Here is a 25,266-nt window from a genome sequence, read left to right on the forward strand (position 1 = left end):
AAATTGCTGGGAGACTGAAAAAAAATATTAATATTAAATAATGTTCAATTTCATATGGATATTGAGTCGAACATTCTCTGATATTATTTTTTCTTTTTTCAGTCTCCAAGCGATTTTTTCAAAACCCGATAACCAAACGCGAAATAAAAGATTCGTTCTTCTACTTTCGAGGAAAAGAAAGTTCGCGAAAATCGGTCAAAGCGTTTTGATTTTATTCGCGTTTCAAATCGGTCCCGTGTTCTTGACCCACCCTATACATAGGTGCGTATATTGCGAGCAGCTGTTGTGAGAATACCGCAAATGGATGAATTTTAAATGTCGGCGATTAGAAGATAACGTGAATGACGTGATTAAAAGTAGGTACAGGTATAATAACACATCAGATATATACAAAGTCACACACGTAACAAACGTAAATACGTTCGTACATATAATATAGCTTTTGTTACATGCGTAGGGTGAGAATGAATGAGAAAGTAAATAAATAAACCAACGGTGTTAGACGTATGACAAAAAAAAAAACGAAAAATGAAAATAAATAAATAAATAAAAAAAGAGGAAGACAAAAAATTTCCATACGCAACCGCGTATAAAAAGACGTCGTCGGTTTGATTATCGTAGGTCATGTATAAAAATACATAAGTCAGGCTCACCTCTCTCCGTAGGGAAATTAAGTATGGAGGATAAGAATTTTTCGTTAAAGTATATAAATATCTCAAGTAATTTTGCATCGTGCTTAAATATTTTGTAAATCTTATTTACATTATATATGTATATGTATATATATATATATATATATACGTACCTGTATAACATGTAATATTGTCGTTGTGTGAAATTGCTGGTCAATTTCGTGTTACCCTTGCCCCATTAGCACTGAAAACAAACAAAAAATAAAAAGGTTAATCATTTTACCTTCCATTCGAACGGAATATATGATTAATCTGTATTATTTCGCTTATACGCGTACCTCCTATATATTTATATTTTTAGCTTCAATATTTTCTAATTTCTTTGTTTTTTATACAATTAAGCAAACTTGCCTTGCGCGACCCATAATAATTATACGATGTCCAGGTGAGGTTGAAATTATATTACGTATAGAACGCATAATTCTAACTACGGACAGAAGATAAAAAAAAAAAAGAAAGAAAGAAAAAAAAAAAACTTCCTCCACATTTATAAAAGTCGAGAGAAACATTTCATTAGTTGAATTGAATTCGCATGACTGTCCAAGTTATGCACGTAACGTGTATAAAAAGTGTTATACAATGCAATGACACATGCGCACACAATACATATGTTATCGCTCTACATGTCTGTCTGTCGCTATTATCGAAAGAAAGAATTAGTCTACTCAATAAGAATTTGAAAATAAAAAAAAAAAAGAAAATGAATAAAAAAAAAAAACTAACAAGGACATCGGACATCCTTCCAAAAAAAAAAAAATGTGTAAGAAAAAGATGAACGATAAAAAAGATGTTGAAAAATCCTTACCAAAAGTATATTCAAAAGTTGAAATTTCGGATTGGCCAAACTGAGCTGCCAAAGAAAAAAAAGAAAAATAAGGAAAACCAAGTAAATAAAAAGAATAAACAAATTTTTCGAGTAAAAAAGAAGAACAAAAAAAAAAAAAACAAAAAAATCAGTACCATGCTACGAAATTATTGTAACATCATCAACATCCTAGTGTATAATCAACAATTTGGAAAAGTTTGTAAATAAAACGATTAAGGTTCTTTGTCGTTGTACAACGATTACAAAACTGATATAAATCAAATTGAATTCGAAACAATTTTAAGAATTGAAAAATATGATTAATACGAGAAATTCAAAATTTAATCATCTTTGACTGATGAATTCGTTCAAATCGGTATACCAAAAAAAATTGAATCAGTTTTAATAAATTGATACTGAAACTTGATGAAAGTATTATCATTGTCACGTAATATTATTGTCAAAAAATCAACCTATCAAAAATTAACGTATTATGTATGTATATAAAAAAAGAAAAGGGAAACAATTGAGAAAAACAAAAAAAAAAAAAAAGAAATAAATTAAACGCTGGTGTCGTTTTAATCTAGTTCATACGAATACGTGATTATTTTAAAGAGAAATGTGATAAAACGCCTATTAAAGTTATTATTGTTATTATTACCATAGTTTTTGTTGTTAGTATTATTGTAATTACACGCTTACGCCGATATCATGATATTATCGTTATCGTTGCTTATTATTATCCGTTAGAAGTGCGAATTCTTTGAAAAAGTTGGCAAGTTTCTGATTTTTGCTTGCCTTTTGTCTCTATTTAATGAGTCGAAATTTCGTTATTCAAATCACCTATTCACACTCTGAAGTTTGATCGAAAAATATCGAAGGAGGCATAATCAAAGAATACAAAGTCTAATAGCTTCAGATTCAAATATCAACGGATGTAAGTTTGAACAATAATTTTTCCTGAACAAATAACCTCGTGATAAGAAAAAAGAAATGAACGTAGAAGAAAAAATACGCAATAAACGAAGAGAATTTGAGGAATAAAATTACTTATCAAATTTTGGAACCGTTGATTATAAACATTTTAACTTTCAAAAATTGCAATAATACAAGCATATAGAAACATAACGAGGAAGCGAAAATCGATGACAATGAATTTCCGCACACGACGCTTTGCAGGATGAAAAAAACACATAGAGAAAGAAGCACGTTATCCATGATGCTTCGAAAATGAAACATAAGTTCAATGTTAGTCGTAAACTCTAACTATACGTATATTCCTATATAATACAGATACAATAGCTGATAAAAATTTCAACCGAAATATCTGTTCGTACATGCTTACATAGTTAAATTACTATCATTGCGTTACACGATGAGAAAAAAATTACTTAACTTTGAAGGATTGAAAAAATCAATCATGTGTTTGCCTTAATCGTCGAAGGGGAATGAAATAGAGAGAGAAATAAATAAAAAAAAAAAAAGAAACACAGAAATAAATTTGCTAGTCTCGTTACCTGTTGAGCTTTCTTATTAAAGAAAGAGTTGAAAATTAAAGAACAGAACGAGAATAGAAGTATAAGTAAAATTCAAAGTGTAACGCAACGCAATGAAAGAAATCACCCGCCACACTGTTGTTACGCCAGGAAATAAGAAATATTTTTTTATCGTCAGATTAGTTACTCGATGCGTTACGGTACAGAGAGGCGAAAAGATAAACGTAAAAATGAAGAGGAAAAAAATGATAAAAAAATTGAAACCGTCGAATGGAGTATTTAATTGATTTAAAGTTTAAGCATATGAATTTCAAAAGATGTATACTACAACACAGTATACATATTATTGTAATATTAAATATATCAGAGTAATCATCAATCGTAGAAATCTCTTTTCGAAGATTTTGTTTCACACAATACGATATTAAAACGTAACAGCGTATTGAACGTATGAAAACATATGCGCAGAAGATAAATACGATTCGTATAATTATACCGATATGCCATATATTTACCACGTTGGCTATAACAAGTATATAAGTATAATTATAACACGTATGATAATACACCTAAATGCAGAAGCCTTTGACAAACATATAATATACATACTTATAAATGAAAATGCGAGAGAGATAATTATTAGTATTAAAAATAAAATAAAATAATAACATTGTAATAGATGAATCATACATAGCTTAATAAAATTGAAGAAGAAAAAGAAAAAAAAAAAAAAAGAAACAACCATCCCAAGGTACAGGCATACTCTTTGCGTACATCGTGTACGTGTAACAAATGAGTTATCGCAGACTTTAATTATTAATAACAACAGTAATATAGTATAATAAGTATATAACGTCATTCAGCGCACACATTTACCTTGTAAAACGGTACTTATGACGGTGTTCTATGAAACGGGAATTTTTCAAATAATAAAAAAAATGCCAAGGCGGGATTTTTTTGTTTCCTTGATTATTCTTTCAATTTACAAACAAATCTAAGCTTGTGTAGGCTTCGTCGCTGATTGAAAAAATTCACACGTAGGTAGGCGTATGATTTACGAAGAGTTTTTGGTTGGGTTGCGGCATCGGTTGGGTCGGATCGATTTATCGGAAATTACCAAGGTGTAAATTCGTCGTACGCTCGAGTTAACGTTATTGCTTACCACCTACATGCGCACCGACATTTTTCATCCATTACACGTTGTAGTTGTGGTGAATTTGGAATATCTGGCGGGGGACCAAAATCAATTCGATATATTTATACAAGTGTGTACATCGATATCGTCGCATCGGGACATTGTACATACGCGCATTGCGTAATACACGCTGCCGGTAAAAAAAAGAATGCTGTATAGAATCGCGTGCAGGCGTTGTAAATTACATTTTATTAATTTACAAGTCGTTTGAAACAAACAATTTTAATCCTCATGGAACACCATCATACCTTCCGAGCCATGTACATATACATGATATGTTATACATATAATGGATAAGAATAAAAATTGAGAGTTTTTAATGCCAAATGATGTAGTAATTGGAGAGAGAGAGAGAGAGAGAGAGAGAATGAGAGAAAAAACGAAGAAAAATCATGATACAGAATCAAAATATATATATATAAATGAAAAAATAAAAAATGATGATCCCACATTGCGATATGCAGTAACTGTTATAGTTGCGAATTTTATATAGAAAAATATCAAGCTATTGAACAGGAAGGAAAATTCGATCGAAGTAAAATTCCACCGAAAATCTTGTAGTTTTTTTTTTTTTTTTTTTTTCAAACCTCGGATTCAACAAACCACAAAGCAAACACATTAATCCCGTTCGACAAGAACTGCGATTCGGTGTAAAATAGTTTCACTGAATCTTTTCTTCAATTTTTGAGATTTTATGACTAATATCAGGAGAGAAAAATCAGCCAATTTTATGACGTTGCTAAAATTGTACTACGACACTCGATATTAAATACTGCATCGTACATTGAATACATGGAATGAAAATGAGGATGAAAATATTCATGATAATCCGTCTTTAAAATATTATACTTGAAAAATGTAAAACTGTGTATAAAACACTTTAGTTTTACTATCTCTGGAGTCAAATAATTACTGTACAAGTGATTCGTTGAAAGAGATAAATTTATTGGAAATATTTCTAGGTACTTAATGATACGCGTCATTTCGTGATGCCTTGATATGCGAGAAACTTAATAATTCGAATCAAAAGATGTTTTAGTACATAATATAATCGGTTCGATTCTTCTGGATACTTCTGGATCGATCTCTGAATTTCTAATATGAAATTACGTGTGTATTTACATGGTGTGGTTACAACCTAAAAATTGTGACGAAAATACACGCATGAATATCATATACCATAAATTATGCATACGTGATTGAATAAATAAATGAATATATAATTAATATAATAATTACTCAAAGTGATTATAAAAAGGAATTGATCATGGTAAATTACGATAAATTTTCCAAAATTATAGATAAAAGTCTTCGATTTCAATTCGAGTATTAAATATTAATTATTGTACGTATGTGTATGAATGAAAATAACAATTTTTTCTCTCAATTGAAATTCGGTCAAGAAACTTTGTCGGTATAATTACACCGATATGTGAATTATTATTATCATATACTATAATATCGTGCATTTGGTAATTCATTGGATTTAAGGAAAAAAAGATGCAAAAATGATGAAATTGAACAAGATTGAAAAAGAAAAAAAGCTCGATAATTCGTCGCTTTATATTATTTTCTTTTTTTTCCCCGTATATTTTGTAACCCGTTATTATAATATAATAAATAAATATACTATACATATACTACATATATTATACAGATATAAATAAAAAGTGTCATGAAAACGGCGTTTTCATTTTTATTTAAAACCGAAAACATTTTATTATGGTAAATTTAATCATAGAATTTACATCGAATCAACGTCACGAATAGAGAAAAATAAAAGCAAAATGAAAAAACAACGAAGAGCAAAAAAAAAAAAAACAAACTGTTCTCAGCCAGTATATTATTCTCGCGACATTTGTTTCAACAGCCGATCTCCGCATTTGTCAAAATTTCCTGTCCGATTATCAACGATTTTATATAGTCGTTAAATAACACACGGAAAAAGTAGCATAAAAAGTGAAAAATAACCGTAAATCTTGTAAACAATGTCAGATTCAACGAGGACGAAAACTTCGATTAGATGTTAACGAATCCTTTTCCATGCCCACCTCCAAGCCTAAATTCTGGTATGAAAAATCGATCTCCTTGATCACCTCCGCTATGTCTGAAACACTTCTCTACCCTTGACACAGCCTTTTGACAGGGACGAATTATTCAGCCGGCGGTGAAGAGACTCCCTTGGCGATATTCCGACCGCTCCACTTCACCCTGGCCTTCTATGACTTTGTTTGAAATCGAGTGAGTTGTGAAATATATAACATATACGTCACCGTTTTTTCTACAACACAATAAGACTGCAGGCTTTGTTCGTGGTTAGAAAATAACAATAAAAGTCCCGATAAAGATAAGAGAGCTTTAAAAGCTCAATGCTCACTCACTCGAGAGACACGAAGGCTTTCAGCCGGGGTTTTTTTTTTTTTTTTTCTTTCTTTCTTTTTCTTCTTCTCCTTTCTATTATCCACCATCTCGATATCAATTTTTGTCTTTTATACGGTGAAAATTTTCAACGTATTTTCTTGTACCGCTTTATTCGCAGCTTCAAGAGGCAGAAATTGCGCCATATCATGCAGGTATCAAACAGACACGAGCGGTCTGTATATTTGAAAGTATTCGAGGATCGCACGCAAGACTCAGTCTTACCTTCTTCTTTAATCAACGATGCTAAGAAATTCGTACGAGGATATTTAACCCCGAGAAATCTAATCAAATGTTTACGATTCACGTTCACTCATCACCGTTTGGCGCCGTAGCCCTGTTACTGTCCCTGTCCACGTGGCTCTGCGTTTGTCGTTGGTGCTTCAAGTACGATATGAAAGATCAGGAGGTGATTGACGACTCGTTAAAATCATTTTTACCCACTGCGGTGTAATCGCAAAAATACGATACACAACGGTTACTAACTCTGAAATGTTTGTTTTTTTCTTCTAGATTGTGTACCACCTGATCATGTACTTCTTCGTAATAACCTTGTTAAACATGTTGTTCCTCGGTCATCTGCAATTTAGTTGTGACAAGCCGGTTGTAATTGATTCGCTTACTTCACAGTGAAAAAAAAAAAAAAAAAAATTACGAACATTCAATAAAGCCGATGTAACGTACGAGGCTGAAAATGTTATCGTTTCACTCGTATCAGAAGCGATAAAAGTATTCGTTCAAAATATAATCCACTCAATTACCCGGATTAATAAGAATTCGAGCGTTTGAATGCTCCCGCGCTTATTTGAATTCAAATCGACGGCAATCGTGTTTCTCCGACTCGCCGCCAGCGTCGCTACAATCGTTGAAAAAAAAAAAACCCCAGCTATTGTCTGCTAAGCGGCCGCTCGTCGATCTGAGAATTTGAAAAACGCAAATTTTCGTACTTTGGGAAGAAAGAAGATACGAGAAGGCCGTCCGCGACTCAAGGTGGGAACTTTGACAGTGTATCGAGTATTGTTTCGGTTAAGACAAAAAAATAAATCGTGGGCACATCTCAACCCCGAATACTCCTTGTTCCTAACCTATAAAAGCATCGTTTACGCTGGTCCGATTTTTCAGATGGGTCTTCGGCACGCCTCTTTCATAGCCCGGACGGTTTACGTCCGTAACAACAACATCGAGGAGGCATGCGGTGTTCTTAATAGAATAATGGGCCGAGAAGGTTTGTTCGAGCAATTCAGGCGCACGAGGTACTACGAAAAACCCTGTCAGACACGCCGGCGCGTAAACTTCGAGAAGTGCAAGGCCATTTACAACGAGGATATGGACCGGAAGATCCAGTTCATCATGAGGAAAAACAGAGAAGAACCCTTTCCAGGGTGTTCTTGAAATCCTCGTGATGTTAAATCGAATTTTAGTCTGTAATGAATCGTTTGAAGATTTGAAGATTGAGAATAAACATTGAAAGAATAAATTAAAACAATCTACCCTTCGTTCATACAATTTTTATATTTGTCAAAGGGACAAGTTTAGATCATAGAATTCATACGTCAAATGTCAGACATTAAAGACTCACCACGCTGTCGAGTGAAGCAGTGAAACTGGTTGATTTCCACTACAGAAATTCTCTTTACCGACCTGAACGTCAGCCGTTAGGTGCTGCTCTCTGAACTCGATTGCGGGAGTCTGAATTTTGTTATTTTCACAGCTAGATGAAAACACCGATGAGAATTTCAAATGAGTTCCGATTAGCCGAACGTTTTTTAAAATCATTCGATTTCCGCGGCAGAAAATTCACGTACATTTATTTTGCAGTTGATAGTTTGAGAGCGAATCGAACGAAAGCTACCGATCAGCGGATAAAAAAATTCTTTTCAGATTTAGAAGCAAAAAAAAGTATGAAAACTGATTATTGAATTGAATCCGATGCAATTGGCAATTAGTTGATTAGAAGAGCTTTCGATATTTGATAGAAAATCAAACCGAACGACAGCTATCAATCAGACATTCAGTTTCCATTGCTGGATGAATGGTTGACCCGAAAATTATAAAATTTAATCAGTTAATTCCGATACCCGTTGAACAAGAAATACGTCTTATCGAAATCGAATTACTTATTTATTACCAAAAAATATCGCAAACTTCTCTGAAAATTTTTACGCTGACTAATATTTTTATAACTTATCAATCTATCGTTCAGGGAGTGCGGAATTTTATCAGAATCTATTTTTAGTATATCCATTACAATGTGTATGTGTGTACACATAGAAACTGGATTACGATCGGTAAACTAATTAGACTGATCACGCGATTTTGTATCTGATAAATTTAATTTTTTTAATTATATTTATCTCGAGAGGTAATCCGTATTTCTTTTTTTTTTCTTCTTTTTTTCGCGTTATCCAATATGCGAAACTTCGAAAGGCGGTCAGAATTCGCTTTTCGTGACCACCAAATACGAGACACAAAGACCATGGTTTTTTAGTTCATTTCTGTTCGTCGTTTTTATCACACTGTAATGCGTGCAGCAGTATAAGCGTGAGGATATCGGTTCGAGTTGCCCTTGGTAATTTCGTTTCTTTGTTTCTTTTTTTCTTCTTCTTCATTTCTGTGGTTATTTTCACGACGTATTTTTCCCCTTACACCACTGATCCAGTCTAGACGTACCGGCGTCTAGAATTGAACTTATAACCAGTAGCTACGTAGAATAGAAAATCTTTGGCGAGCCAAAGACTCTTTTTACATCGTCACGGTACAGAATGTGAGAGCAACATATTCGCTTGTGGATTATGCGTTACAATATCGGACAGGAAAATCCGCAAGAATAGCGGAGAAAAATAAAAACCCGTGATAATCTTATCGAGGGTAAAGTAAATCACGGATCGAACACCGACGACTTTCAAACTCGAGATATATCAAAATTAAGAAGCGCTAATTCGCTAATCGTAAGAAAAAAAAAGTCTGCAAATCACGAGGACTGAAACAATTCGTTTTATCGGTCATTAAATTGTTGATAATTTTATTTTAATAAGAGGGAAATCACGATACAGAACCGCGTAATTCCTGGACATTTGATAATTTTTACTGGCTGCATGTTGCGTGAGTATAAAAGTAGAACAGAGATACGTTACGTAAAATTATAGATGGTTTTAAAACTGCGAGATCGACGAGTTTAACTTTCATATAAATACCAAAAATATCCACGAAATTTTATTATAACGAGATACTCGTACAACAAGTATTTATTCAAATAAATGTAGGAATCGTAAGCTAGGATCAAAATCTCGTTAAAAATTCGATAAAGGAAAATAATAGAATTTTAAACAAAAGATTATCGTTAGATATCTATGACTCGAAATTTATTAGATGAGTTTGATTTCACTTTGCGATGTTATTAATGTTATTCATAAAACTATACTTTACAAATTGACTGACAGTGAAAAACTTTTTGTCATTCATCGTATCGGCATCGTCAAATCTTATATTTTACAACACGGCACCGATATTGATTACGATGTACACAGAAATGTCAATATCGAATCACCTATTGAAAAAAAAAAAAAAAATAATAATCTGTCGGAGTGATTTCACATCCCCTAATAAACCTTACGAATAGTATAAATTTTTGGCCAACCATTTTTACCTCGACTTTATTGCCACTCTTGTTCTTCAGTATATCATCTGTCATATAAGTTTAAAGTCGCGAAAGTCTCAAGTCTTTTCGGTACATCCTTGACTTTTAGACGGTCCGAATCAACGAAAATACAATAAGATATTTTCTACATTCTTGGCATAAGTGGAAATGGGACAGCGTCTTGACTTGGCAAAAATTCAATAAACATAAGTCAACATGGTCGTGAAAGTGTTACGGGAAATGGAAAGAGTTTCTCGACAAGTTGTTATATTTCCACCGAGTTATACAGGCCCTTAAAACCGGGTTCAAACTTTTCGTTTACATTGTGCAAAGATCATGCCGCACGTTAGCCGCGCCACATGGCCTTGAATCAAGTCTCGTGTCGTGTGATCAGGGACCAAGTGGGGCGAGTTTTTATCAGGAGTCGATTCAGCCTGCCAAAAAGTTTGATAATCCCAACCCTCCAGCCTTCTCCCAAACCCCCATTACCGTAAATAAACTGATTCCACTGATCAGATTCTCGCCCTCGATTATATATCTTCGCTCTTCGTTAACGTAATGTAACGAAAGCATCTTTTAGGCACAGTTTCACGTTTTATACAAGTATACAAACGCATGCCGGTACGTATATTACCAAACTTTTCGCAGTAAACAATAAATTTTCACGAATGTTTTTCAATTTGATCAAAGTACGCGATAACCAACGAAATTTCTCCAAAGTTATTCAATTCAAGCCTGTACACGATCACTAATTACGGTAGCTACATAAGTTAGACATAAAATAAAGATCAAATACAATAAACATGTGAATTAAATTGAAAGCCGAACCCGTTGAAACGTTGAAACGGACGAAAAAAACCAAAATAAAAAAGCACTGCGAATCGTAAAGCACGTATAACACGCGCGCTGAAGGTCCAATCGTTTCCAACGATATGAATAAGAACGTACATTCTAGTTTGGTACAATAACACGGTATGCGGGGGGGTTGAAAGTTTGGTCATTCGGATCCAGGCGTTTCGAGGCGATAAAACAAACGGTGTAAAATTGTTGGTGCGAAAGTTTTCGTCGACTTATAAAAAACAAGGCGTATTATAGGTAACTAGGTAAAGAAAAAAAAAAAAAAAAAGCTCCCGAGAAGGTCATCTCCGGTCGATATCAGACTCGACAAGGTCCTCGACGATATCCCCCATGAAATAATGCGGACAGTGGTTAGTACCTATGGACATATAGGCGTGGTATCCCAGAGCTGTACGGATACAGTATCAGGTTTACGGATTCGGGACGCAAATCGCGTGATTCAAAGGTTGAGTCACGGGGGCCTGTGAACGGGGCTAGATTACATCTGTAGCGTGTAGCGCAAGGTTCACTTCCGGAATATTCTCTGGAGCGAATAACAGGTAGCGAGAGGGTGTCTTCGCTCTGGATGTAGAGCTGGGAACAATACGCGGTAGTTGAACCGGGGCGGGGTTTAAGTTCCGAATTTGAAAAGTTCCGAAAGCGCCTGGTTCCGAATTATTTTGTGGCGAAACTTGAAGTAAAGAAATCAAACTTCGAAGAAACAACGGCTCGAAGTTCCGGAATACAAGATTCTGAAAATTCATGTTACGATGGAGCGAAATTCCGGTAAATAAAGTTTCGAGCAGTTTTACTCAATTTTTCTAATTGTACTGTAAGTAATGAAATTTTTCTCAATGTCGCACTTTCGAAACTTTGACTCGTCGGTTTTCGGACTATTCGAAACTTTCATGTTTCGTCAATGTTCGATTCCTTTGCTCCAAGTTTCGCCACCAAAAAATTCTCAATTCGGCGCTTTCGGAATTTCAACCCCGCCCCGCTGAACCGCTTTTCCTACATCCTGTAATCGCTTACCAGGTACAAGTAAGTCCGAAATTCGTCCTTATTGTATATTCCTCAAGGCTGTTAATCCGACGCACGTCAGCCTCGAGCCACTTAACTCTAATACAGCTGTTCGTGCCTTTGGAGTAAAGCTTCGCGGATTCTCATTGACGCAAGTTCGCCAAAGCGAGACTTTGCGTGGTCACAGGTCAACGGGCTTTATCCCTCTCCTTTGTACAAAACTACACGACTGTCACTCTAAGGTCGGGACGACGTATTCGCAGGATTGAGATACCTGCGATTACACTGCGAAGTGGTCCCGAAATTCTGGAGCAAAAGCGAGGCAATTAAATTACAGGATTTTACGTCTTTTATTTTTCACTTCTAATGAAAATATAACTACCGATCAAATTGATTATGATCATCTGATGGGTAAGATTTTTGTAAATGATCTGTACAAACTTCTCACTGACGTTACATAGTATTATGTAATATGCGATAATAATTCTGTAGTAATAATGCAAATTTTCGTCATATTCTGTTACATTACATAATGTTGAAAGTAAAGCGTGAATTTTTTATTTTTTTTTAATATAAGTCAGCCTCGTTCAAAGATTTTATATTTTATAATACTGTGTATAATAATAAGCAGCGTACGCACACATCTCATATCCGGTGAATATTTTTGCATCCGTTGCGCTTTTCATTGACGCCACTACGAGGCGAAGTGTGGATGAATTAAAGATGAAGCTGCAAGCGGTAGACGTGATATATATACATAAGGTATTCCACCACAAACCGACCTACATTTGACCCTCACCATCGGTGACTTTTTTTTATTTTTAAGTATAGTGTAAACTGTACAAAGAAAATATTTTTTATTTACTGCTCCCAACACACACGAAAATCCAATTTTTCTCATAAATTCTGTCTTAAGGAACGACAATTTTTAGACCATGATGAAAGTGGGCAAGCTTTTGGCTTTTGTGTTGGAAAATAATCTGGGGTCTGAAGGATGCAGGAGAAAAAATTGACACCGTGATTACGTATTTCGTGATTACTAATGCAGAATTTTATTTTAATATTAGTAATTTCAGTGTGATTTCGAACGACATTGACACCTCAATCGTTTCGGTGAAATATTCCTTGAACAGAATAAACAGGCGAAACGAATAATTAAAAAGTATGAAAAAAACCAAATGTTTTAATTTATATTTTACTCAATTTTTCTCACTTTGACATCAATTGTTTTGCATGTAGCTTCTAAACCAAAAGCTTGCCGACGTTCGTCCTGGTCTCAAAATCTTCGTTTCTCAACACAGAATTTACGAATAAAATTGGCTTCTTGTGTTTCTGGGAGCAGTAAAAATCTAATTCTTGGTAAAAAAAATTCTAAAACTCGGTAATGGATGTTTTTTTGTTTTTGTTTTTAACACACTACACCAGACTTAAAAATGAAGAAAATGGCCGACGGTGAGGGTTGGAATGCCTCCTCACGAGGGTGAAATCCTGCGCCAGAAATGGTCGTCGACCTCTTTATTCCTCGCGAAGAAGGTCCTCCTCCTCCCTTCTTCCCATATCCCTGCAAGTCTAGCCACAGAAAATATAAAAAATGTAAAACTCGCGGGTAACGGCGACTTCCTGCAACATTTCGACGGTGTTAAGGGGTTATGGGGTTAAAACGCGTGGTCTACGTGCGTGGACAAGGTTTTATCCGCTGCTTTACGCATACGTAACCAGAGATATAAGTGTACAGGGAGGAAATATAATTCTCTCGGGTAGAATAAACAGCCCTTTCTCCGCAATCCTTCGCGGTTTCAATTTCTGCAAAAATTGCGCGGCGTGAGTTTCAAGCGAAAAAAATAAAAAAATAAAAAAATAAAATGACGGTGAGAAGGAAAGAGAATCTGTACATGTATATACATATACACGGCTGATATACAACACTTTGCATGTAAATATTGTTGTATAATATACAACGCGCGGACCTGCGGAAACGGTTTTTTTTTTTTTGTTTTTTTGTTTTTTTGTTTCTTATTACACACTTGATCAAAGACGGGACGGGGAAAAAGTGATTTTCGATTTAAGCGCGAAACAATCTGCTTCTTTTATTACACAGGCTTACCGATCAAGCTCCGGATATAAAATGTTGCTTGAACTTTCCCCACGCGCTGTCGTTCGCGTCGTGACGACGAAACTATCCATCGGATTAACGCTGGTTCAAATTCTCCGGCAACGGGAGCGAAAATCTCCAAGCGTTAAAAAATCAATCACAACTTACACAAAAGCAGGATACGATGTGTGTAATTCAGAGAAAGCATTGAACAACTAACCGGAAGTGACTGCGTCATTGTTGCAGGTCGATTGCGCGGTATTCGTAATCAGTATTTCCGGTACACTTCAACCCGATAACTTTATACACAGATTAACTTATCATGACGGTGAGGAGTTTGTGTGGTTTTTTTTTTTTATATTCTTTAAATTCTAATAAACTGACGCGTCGAGAGAAGGTTGAGTTTTCATATTGCATACTCGAGAGAATTTGAATTGTTTAAGCATTCCTGAAAGAGTTGGACAATCGTTTGAACCGATGATTCAATCGAATGTCTAAAATGGAAAGGGAAACATATCTTGGACCAAAAAGATGTTGCACAGTCTTCATCGCAACTCGTGAGAAAAAATAAAAAAAACAATTTGATGATAATTTTCATTACTTAAGTATTATACGTAAAGTAAATTCTCAACGACTTTTATCGATCCCGAATAATCTGCAGACTTGATGATTTGGTTCGTGCCGGTTGACTCTGCGACAGTCAGCTGAATTTAACGACGCGTTTCGAGAAAAGTCTGCCGAGCTACCTTAATTCCGCATGATCGATAATCACCGTCGAACACTCCCTTTTTCTGCCTCTACGTACCAATTAATTCGACCCCCCAACATCTCCCGGTATTCGCTACTGCGATCCTGCCGTGTTTTACATTTCCGAGGGACTTTTATACCGAATTTTGTTAAGCAACGACCGGGATGAAATAATCAATGCGGACTATAACTGAACGAATCGCGATGGAAAATTAGATTCGCACAAATTTATTACTCTTCATCAGCTTTGGAGATGCGAGAAATTTATTGGGTTTTACTTTGGTTTCGCTTTGGAATCACTTTTTCTAATTTCAACGAATCTCAACTTTTTTTTGGTTGTTTTTAAAAAAAAATGTAAAGTCTAAAAAGTCTAAAAAGCTTACAGGATTTCACAACGAAATGAAGGTCACGAAAAATTTCCACTTCCGTTAAATTTCAACTTACTTTTCTACCGGAAACAAATTGATTGATCAATGTCTTACCGACAATCATATATTTTTTCCTCCTCATTACCTTTTCAGTCTGAATATTAATTTTTCTTTAATTTGTACATTTTGTTGTTTTGTATTTTTTCCATACAAATTTTTTTCCCTCCCCAAGTCCTATCAATTTCCAATTTTTCACTCGTCTGTTTTCGAGATCATCGCGGAAGTTTTTCGATCAGACCAAGAGACTCTTCCCTTTTCACGGTGATGAAAAGTATAAGGAAGTAACAGTTTTTTCCGGTTTCAGGTTTTTCACTCACGCTGATAAAAAATTCATCGTCCGACGGCCTAATCTCGACGATAACAACGCCGTTCGAATATAGATTTGTGGTTGCAGAGAAAACCGAAGCCATTCGTCAAGCCGAAATAACGCCTCGAATCACGGTCCAGCTTCACTACTTAAGTATACACGTATAATCGGACCCTGATTCGTGCAAGCTGTCCGTTTCGATATCCAATTTTCGCGTCACCTGTCGACCAATCAAAACTAGAGAAATGAGGAGAACCTGATTTACGATTGATGGGGTAAAGGAAAAAAAAGTAAGTAAAAAAATAGGCACCGAGGTTCCAATCTTTCGGACGAAAGTGGCTATGTACGTAATATTTTATCAACTACTGATATATTGCTATGCGCATGTGTAATTTGACACGTTGTAACTGCGGGACCGCGATAAGAGTAGGAAAAATATTGTCACTCGTTTAAATTGAGAAAACAAATTGAAAACGATATCTTAATCGTTAATTACTTTCTAGTGTGAAAGTAACTGCTATACGTCACTGATTGAAAACTTTTTCGAGTCTTATTTGTAACGAATATACGAGTACGATAAACGAAAACGTGATATATTATATGTATAATAACGACATTTACAAATTCGGTCTGTTCCGTGCCGTTCGGTGCTGACAAAGCCGACCAGTAATCTCGTTAGTTTTATCGTTTCCTGCACAGCGATTTGCTTCTATCTTCGAATGAGACGAAAATTTTACGTCATACATCGTATGACGATTTCCCCTTAGCAGATAATTATACTAACCGAGAATTCCGCATCACGTTTGCGATAGGTAAGTTTAACGATGAACCTGAATGATGGGGAACTTTTGCTGTCTCGTTTAGCGTCCGTTAGTCAATTTCGAGATAACGTGTATGGCGTGTTTTTTCCGCGGGGCGGAAACATCGTCCGATGATGACTATTCGCGATACAGCTTCCATTTTATTCTATATCTGTTTTAATTAATTATTGGACTGAAGCGTTACGATCAGTTTGCGATAAGTAACAAAATAGACATGCGGATACAGATCACGATACTCTTTCTCTTTATCGAAATTCGCTGGTATTTAGAATGGATTTAACACCTTCGAAATTGAACTAAACCTAGCGGTAAAAAAAAAAAAAATCATAAATCTTCAAAGTATTTCGATTTCCATCACTGTGTGTATTAGATTATATAATTGACAAAGTGCGGAAGTTTCATTTAGAAAAAATACACAAATAGGAAAAATGATAAACAATTGATAGAAATAATGTATTTAACACGGAAGTTTATTCCTTTCAACTATATTCTTTGAATGCCGTTGTCATTTCTTTTCTTTTTTTTTTTTTTGAAAATCCGTTATGCACATTAAAACAACTTAAAGAATTCCTAACAAACTTTTCGAAGAAATCGTGTAAAAGTTGTTGTTCAAATTAAGCAGTTAAGCTATTAGATGGCAAACTTATCTATTTTTTCATGACAATATAAGACTGTTCTAGAAACGTATATTTTTTCTTTCAGAATAAAAAAAATTGACGTGTAACGAATAACCTGTAAACTTAGAAATGAGAACGAATATTATACGCGTCTTTTTCAAAGACTAAATAGAATCAGGAAATAAAGAAACAATCTTCAATATATATTTCTTCTTTTCAAATAGGTTTTAATTATTTAATTGTTGACAAGAACCAACTCTTGAAAAGTAAAAAAAAAACCGTCGAGTGAAACTTTTGTTATGAATTTTTGAGATACACGATGTTCCCTGTAATGGAAACAAGGCTTCTAAAAGGGTCAAGCACACGAATTCTTGGCAACGTCATAAAAATTCGCCATATTGCTGTAAAATTTATAATATAAACGACGCTAGCGGGTAACAGTTGAAAATTCTCACATGTGTCCTACGTATTTTTGTATACGGGACATTCCGTGTCAAATATGTACATGGAAAAAAAAAAAAAAGAAAAAACAATTCCGACATGGAAAAACTAAAAACTTGCGAAAAAAAAGTAAATATTCGGATCCCACGATCACGTGGTGCTTCAAAAATCACATTTCGAATCATAGAATCTCCGTGAATTTGTCCAGATTTTGAAAAACGACGTTTTCGAAATTGGTTTTGCGATTTCTTATAATTTTCGCCAGAGTCTCGCCGGTGTGAAAATGTTCAAAAATCGAAGGGGGTGAGGTACAATGTCACCTGGAATGCCTTATACACAAAACTCCACTAATTATCAGCGCCTGCATTCGTAACAACTGGATTGCATCTACACTACTCCGAATTTCAGTTGTTCGAAAATTATCAATCTGAATGCTGTTGAGAAGTGGACTATTTTTCGTAACGATTGCTGAAACGATTAGGTATCGTGAAAGGCGAAGGAATCTGTAATACGCAAGTCATTATAGCATAGCTTCGATGTCATTGATCCAACTTTCAACGTAACACCGTACGTACAAAGCCTCGGGCAAGGCCGTAAATCCAAGGTGGCGGGCAACGAACCAATGTTACAATCAACAAGTGTAATAATACGTAACGCGTTATTTCCATAATAATATTACACTTGTATAGACTGAGGTTAAATTTTTTATTAATACTACAGAGCATCCGTTTGACCGATATAGCTTACGTAATTATGGTAATTAGTAAACACCTTGCAGAAAAAAAAGTATCCGGAAATTCTCGATAGGTTCTTGTATAAAAAAATTTTATATTCGTGACGTCGAATGTTCTCGTAATTTTTTTTTTTTTGTCTAAACCACATTCAGCTTGAAATAACAGAGTTGATAGAAATTTATGAAAAACTTGTGTTTCTACTACAGGGTGGCCACAAATTTTTGGGGAAAAAATTCCATTACACTTCCAGGTTTTCAAGGACCTAAAACCTAGTTTTCCCTGACATTTCACCAGTTCTGGTAAGTTACTGAAACCTAAATCGTTCAGCTTGTCAACTCTACAATCGATTCAAATTCAATTCGAATTGAAGAAAAATATAATGTATGTATAAAAAAGTCAGTTTATGCCAATTGGATTTCTCGACGAAAAAAAGTAATCCTTTTACCTCAAAAAATGATTCATAATTCCCAAGAAAGAAGATTGATATTTTCAGTTTGTCTCGTCACCAAATTCAAAAAAATTCCCTGACATTTCCAGGTTTTCCAAGTTGTCCAGAAAAATTGCATTCTCCATACTTCAAAATTGACAAACTTGTTTTATTCGTTAACCGTTCGCACAATCTGTTGAACGTGAGATAGACAGCAGTGGAAATTTTGGTGAACTCGCGATCACGGACAGAGAGAAATAGGTGGGGACGAGAATTCGTGACTCTGATAATACCATCGTAGGTAAGGCCTGTAAGGCTGAAACAGCACAGCTGAGAAGCAAGGTTAAAACGCGAAGGTGAAGAGAGAGGGAGAGAGAGAGAGAGAGAGGAAGATTGAAGGGGGTAAAGCAATTCACTCTACAAGTTTATCGATTCAAACTGACATTTACGAGCGAGTCTTCATTGTTATATACGAATCACATATAATACCCGACTTGAGAAAATTTGTTAAACTTGGTTCGATAATCTTGTTTCGTTTCTTTTCCTTTAATCTTTATCTTCTATTAGCCTACGCAAAATAAGTCGTTAATACAGCTCAACTCGAATAGAATCCGCACATCTCGTACGTTTAACAATTATCATAATAACGATCGTATCGTTGTATGTTCGAGTAAAATTTAAAGCTAGATTCGAGTTTCCCTTCAACCGAGTATTTGAATGAATTTTTTTTCCATTTTTAGGGGTGCACGATGCAGTGCAAGACAAAGTAATGATGACATATTTTTTGTTTTTCGTTAAAAATGATAATTTTTCATGTTATAGGTGATTTAATTTCACAGTGTTATAGTTTTCAATTTGTTATATTAATGGCAATTTCTATTCAATCGAAAAAATAAAAAAAAGGTCCAAAATATTTTTTTTTCGCCAATCTACAAGAATATGAAAATAAAAAAATTTCATTCAAATACTCAATTGTTTCAGGCACTCCGCGATTATTCTGTTTAAATCAAAATCAATTGCACTTTGCACGGAAACAGCGATTAATCACTTTCCGGTCGGGATCGGGCAATTTCCGGTTTCACTGTCACAGCTTCGCGGTAACGCCATTAGCGATTTTTCATCCGTATTACGCAAAGTCTCAATACCGTGTAAATCCCTCCGAGTCAACGCATCGATTAAAATATCAACTTTTTCTCAGTAAATACCTTTAGTTTTCGAAAATTCACACCCAGTGAAACTTTGCCCTAATTTGAGCAAAAAAATAAAAACTAAAAAAATTAACTCGATATCTGAATTCAGAAATTTTTCAATCACGATTTGACCGAGTGTAACATTTTCGCCGTTGATTAAAATCTACGATTCCAATTACACACGTGTATCTGTATTTCAAATTCGACTTGTGTACACTGTACCTGTAAACAAATCCCTAAAATAATCTAGATCTATCGGATTGATCGGACCGATCGGTTTATCAATAAATCTGCAAAAAAAAAAATAATAAAATCCACGTCCTCGATATATTCAGCGCGTATCGTTCGAGTAGCGGAAACGTGGCGTGATTTCGTTTTACACACGTGTACCTATAGGCAATTCGATTGTATAATACGGCTAGTCGGTCGCCACGTGTACCTGCGAATGAGGAGAGGCTGTAAATATTCGCGAAACTCTACCTACGTAGCCATTCGCCGAGAAGCGAATCACCTCATGAAAAGAGAGGGCGGAATGGGATAATAAACGCGCACGTAGCGACAATCGAGTGTCTCCTGCTATATTGGTGGGAAAATTACGAGAGAGGGAGTAAAACGGAAAGCGAGGAGAGGAGAGAGGAGAGGAGAGGAGAGGAGAGACTGGCGCCGTGTTGTATGAACAATGTCAGACAGAATCGTACGACTCTGACGTAATTAGGCATGGGTAGGTAGGTGAACGTTGTACGTACGTAGATACGTCAGGTGTGTAAGGTATGTGTACGGTACGTGTAACTGACATGGGTACATAACGAGGTGGGCATAATGGATGCCGTAAAATTCGGTTGGAATGTATTAAATGTATAGTACGTGTTAAAAACGCCCGAAGTCTGTTACAATGTTATACAAATGTATGAGAGGTACGAATATTAGCGTTTAACACGTACATACGTGTAAGTATTTGGTTTTATTTTATTTTTTTTTATTTTCTTCGTATGATTTTTATCTACTCGTTCGAAACTTGCTAATTATTCGAGTCATGGAGGGTGGGGTGAAAAAACTGCAAATTCATTGACCCTGTGGAAAATTTTGACGACATTTGCGCAGTGAAATACGCCGTGTGTTGCGTGTTTGGTGGATTTTGTTTAGCCGGATCCGTGTCACGCCACAATTCGTTGGACATCGTTCCCGAACCAAAAATTACAAGTTTTTTCAACGATCCAATGCGACGTACGAAAATGTTTCTGCAATCATCCGTATTAAAATAATTCCTGCCTCTAATTTTTTAACGTTTCTTTTTTTTTTTTTTTTTTTCTTTGATTCTTTTGTTTTTCGAAAAAAAGCTCGAAAACAGTAGGAAGAAAAAGTTTTGACGTTTGACGCGCCATTTTTCAGAATTTTTTCATCCATTTAAATTGTGTCGATTAATAACGTGGCAAAATTAAAATTGTGCCTAAAAAAATCTAAAAAAAAAAAACAAAACAGAGTGCCTTTAAAAGTCAAAACAATTATATAAAGAATCTGAACTGCCCTACATATATGTATATGTGAAAATATGTATATTAATGCATATTATATTTTACTGAAATCATAGATGCCAGACATAATAGACATAAGTATCGTATAATTTATGCAGATATCCGATTTCTCAGCATCGATGTCGTATTTCAATGCTGGAGCGAAAAAGAAAGAATAGAAGAATAAACAGAGACTAAAATAAATGAGATGGATGTGGAATGTTTTTAATAGTTACGGTATAGAATTTCGCGACGTGACGTCAATCGACTTTTATATTACTTAAATCTAATATATACAAATTCGGAGTTCGTATAATTATTATTGTCAAACTTTTAACAATCTACGTTTCGTACAATAATATTGTATAAACTGGATGAATGGGATTTGGCTCTCTTTTAACTTAATTTCTCTTCATCTCTATAAAAGAGAAATAAAATTGGTAAAAAAATATCTGCCCTTGAATATATTTTCCAAACGACGAACTTGTATAAATCAAATTCTGCTATAAATATACCTTCATTTACCTAAATCGAACGCTGATTTTACGATACAGGTTTTACTTAAATTATGTAGACTTTTTTAAACACCGCTAACCGAATTTCTTGTGTACAAATTATTCGATCATTTGCCAAATGATACCTGTTAAAAAATCTACGAAATTTCCACTTGTTTGAGTTAAAAATGTTTGAAAAAATTTCGCCAATAATATGGATACTGAAACATTCGTTTCACTATTTTCACCGCATGATGTTAAAATCACGATTCAAGCTAAACATTCAACTCGCAAACAAATATTCAAAAGTATCTCCATAGAATTCATGCCGCACAAGCGACTTTCGACTTTCGAATATCGAAGTGTTTAGATAAACTCGCTCATTTCGTCTCAAGTAATGCGGTGATAAATCAAAAGTCTGGCAATCGGATCGGATATTTTTGGCAATTCGTTAACGGATGAATCGCCCGAATCGTTTTACGGCATCGATGGAAGTGACGTCACGGATTAATTGTAAGTACGGGAAGAGAGGGTGATTAATGAACGTTCAGTGTTGTTAACAGTTCTGCAGCCGATATCGAACACAAACACGCGTTTCCGTTTATATTATAATTCTACGTGGCTGGTGTAAGATTATCAATCTCTACGATCTCGTATCACGTGAGATTTGATAGTAAGCGTCATCATTGCCGATTACGTATATCCAACGAGACATGCAATATACATACATACAACATATATCATTCAGCCGTTTGTTGGCGGTATAATTTTGTTTATCATTAAAGATGCATTGACAGTTGTAAGTACATTGACACCGAAACACTCGAGGAGATAAAGGGAACAGAAATAACAATATCCGATACTCAATTCTATATCCCGTAAAAAATAGAATTAAAAATTACACATAAATAGGAGTGAAAAATAATAATTATGCACTATACTTTTTAATACCTGTAAAATGAATGGTAATTTTTTTTTTTTTTTTTTAATCATTAATTAATATTTCTGTGAACCTATTTTTCATTCAATCATAATTGTCATTACCGTTACTTTTTTCCATTATACATATGTATTGTAACGAGCTTAAATAATTACGAAAAGTCGTATAGATTATTCGCAATGCTTTACCTTCCCCAGTGAAGTAATATTATAATATCTCGTTACACAGTGCCAATAAAACGTGTGAGTTTTACGCAAACGGAAAATCACTGCATAAATTATCATAATATAATTTACCGTTCGTCGGATTGTAAAAACCGCGCGTAGATGGGTATATATGAGCCTCGCCCGAAAGAAAGGGTTTGCGTCTGAGCTGTGAAGCGATTAAAAATGTCGATAAGATGTCGGTAATGGGATCTATATCCAGAACTCTCCTAATATCTTTTCCCCTTCTTCCCATTCGTTTTTCTTTCGTCCGTATATGCGTTTATTATTTCAAGAGCAAGTCGGCAACTTCCTGCTATTAAACGTAATATAATTTACGACATACGCGTACGTAATACGTATTACGTTTGTCACGCTCCTTGGTGCCGACGTTTTATTTATCCTGTAATGTCAGCGGATTTCTGACGTTTATAATACATACCTGACATAGAAATAGATCGTTCGATAAAGGCATGCGTCATTTATGTTCAAACAAACGTTCAGGCTGAAAGCTCTTCGACTTTTTACGGTAATTGATTCCATGTAAAACTTGCGATGCAAGTGAAAACATATAACGTAAGTGTTACGTTACATTCACAACGTGTGAAATATAATAGTTAAATGAACAAATTTTTACACTGTAATATTGATTTCACTACTGCATAACAACACTGCAGTTAATAGAAAAGTATCAAATATACAATTTTATATATAAGCAAAATATTATATTTAATGAAACTTTGGAAGTTCGTAAGTTTTATTGATAATCCATGAATTATTTTTAACGGAATGATTTTTTTTTCCACGATTACTCGGGCGGTCAGCGTTACAATAAAAATATGAATGTCATACCGCGTGAATGAGAAGAACTTTTAGTCTTATTCATGATTCATACGAAACCTTTTTTTTCATCTCAGTGTGTACATATAACTAGATACTCATTTACGTTTTGCAATGTCATTGTTTAAGATGTTTAAAACTCACGATCGGTGATAGGAACTCGTTATAATAATACAAATCGAGATACGTGAAAAAATTGGAATAAATGACTCGTTACAACGAAAAAGAAATCGACTTGCGACAAAAGCTTAAAAAAAAAAAGTTTTCCGGCACAAACTTTTACAGTACACGCATCGTTATTACAGCCGGTTTTATTGAGCATAAACCTTGGATACTTTCATTGATCCTGTCATATTCTAGACTTGCTTGAAAAATCTTTGGGTGAAAAAAAGTTTCACTACGAAGTACGATCTATATACGCAAATTGAAGTGAAATGGTGCATTTCAATCGAGACAAATTTTTCGATTGTTCGATTTGAAAAATTTATTTATAAACTGTGCATAAACGCTAATTAAGCTAAAGAATTTTGAAGTTGCATAAACTGTGAACACTTTTCTTGTTGATCTGCCTAAATCTTTTCCTAATTTTTATCAAATATATCCAGACGAGAATTTACTACGTCCAAATTTGACTGGAATATCTGCAAATACAATACGAGCTATAAATTTGTATAAAACTTATTTACGATGCGTCGTTAGATATTGAGAATAATAAAAAGGAATGATCATAGATTTGACGTTATTCACGCGTGAAACGTGTAACGCAATATACATAAATATATTTATATTTATAGAATTGAATTATCTATACGAAGAGCGGTTGGATTCGCAAATTCGCGAGATTGTTTCCGACGCCTATTTTCGCGACGAAATAAAAATAAAACGCAAACAAATTTGTTCTACTTTCGAGATGATTTCTTTTTTTTTGTTTTTTCTACTCTCTTCAACTTATCGATCTTATTTTGTTTGTGCTCTTCTTTCCCCTTCTCGTGTTCCTCCTTTTTTTCGTTCGCCTCTTAATTTTCACCACGACGGAAAAAAAATTTGCATGATTTTGAATCTCAAAGATGAGTGGAAATTCGTTAATCTACATTTATAAGTGAAAGCCTGTGATGGTGTTCTTCTTCCTCCTCTGCCTTCCTCGTGACGCAAAAAAGTCACGAGTAAATTCCGTTAATTCTCTCGTCCATCCCGCGATTCTACGTTATGCGTATACATGTATTTTTATATACATGTATATATGTTATGCAAATGTATAATACATAAATAATATTAAATTCGCGTGATTCACCTCGGCTATGTATATTTATATGTATATTCATCATGTGCTGTCGTGATCGACGCGTTGTGCCGTTTCTAATACATAGAATTATA

General features: G+C 34.7%; 1 protein-coding gene and 1 long non-coding RNA gene across 2 annotated transcripts in view; one reads left to right on the forward strand and one right to left on the reverse strand.

Moving 5' to 3' along the window:
• Positions 1–707: 707 nt before the first annotated feature.
• Positions 708–25,266, reverse strand: part of LOC124183451 — an 87,377-nt gene continuing 62,818 nt past the window's right edge. Inside the window, exon 2 of the long non-coding RNA XR_006870983.1 lies at positions 708–876. This is a non-coding gene — a long non-coding RNA (uncharacterized LOC124183451). The remainder of the gene's footprint in view (positions 877–25,266) is intronic.
• LOC124183448 (28S ribosomal protein S21, mitochondrial) lies at positions 7,475–8,092 on the forward strand. Its single transcript, XM_046571946.1, has 2 exons — positions 7,475–7,596; positions 7,729–8,092. The coding sequence occupies exon 2, from the start codon at positions 7,729–7,731 to the stop codon at positions 7,996–7,998; it is 270 nt and encodes an 89-aa protein (XP_046427902.1). The 5' UTR covers positions 7,475–7,596; the 3' UTR covers positions 7,999–8,092.

This window comes from Neodiprion fabricii, chromosome 5 (assembly GCF_021155785.1).
Source record: "Neodiprion fabricii isolate iyNeoFabr1 chromosome 5, iyNeoFabr1.1, whole genome shotgun sequence".
Taxonomy (NCBI): Eukaryota; Metazoa; Arthropoda; class Insecta; order Hymenoptera; family Diprionidae; genus Neodiprion; species Neodiprion fabricii.

What these genes read in the sequence shown, in the direction of transcription:
- LOC124183448 (XM_046571946.1), top strand. Translation starts at nt 7,729, where the DNA reads ATGGGTCTTCGGCACGCCTCTTTCATAGCCCGGACGGTTTACGTCCGT.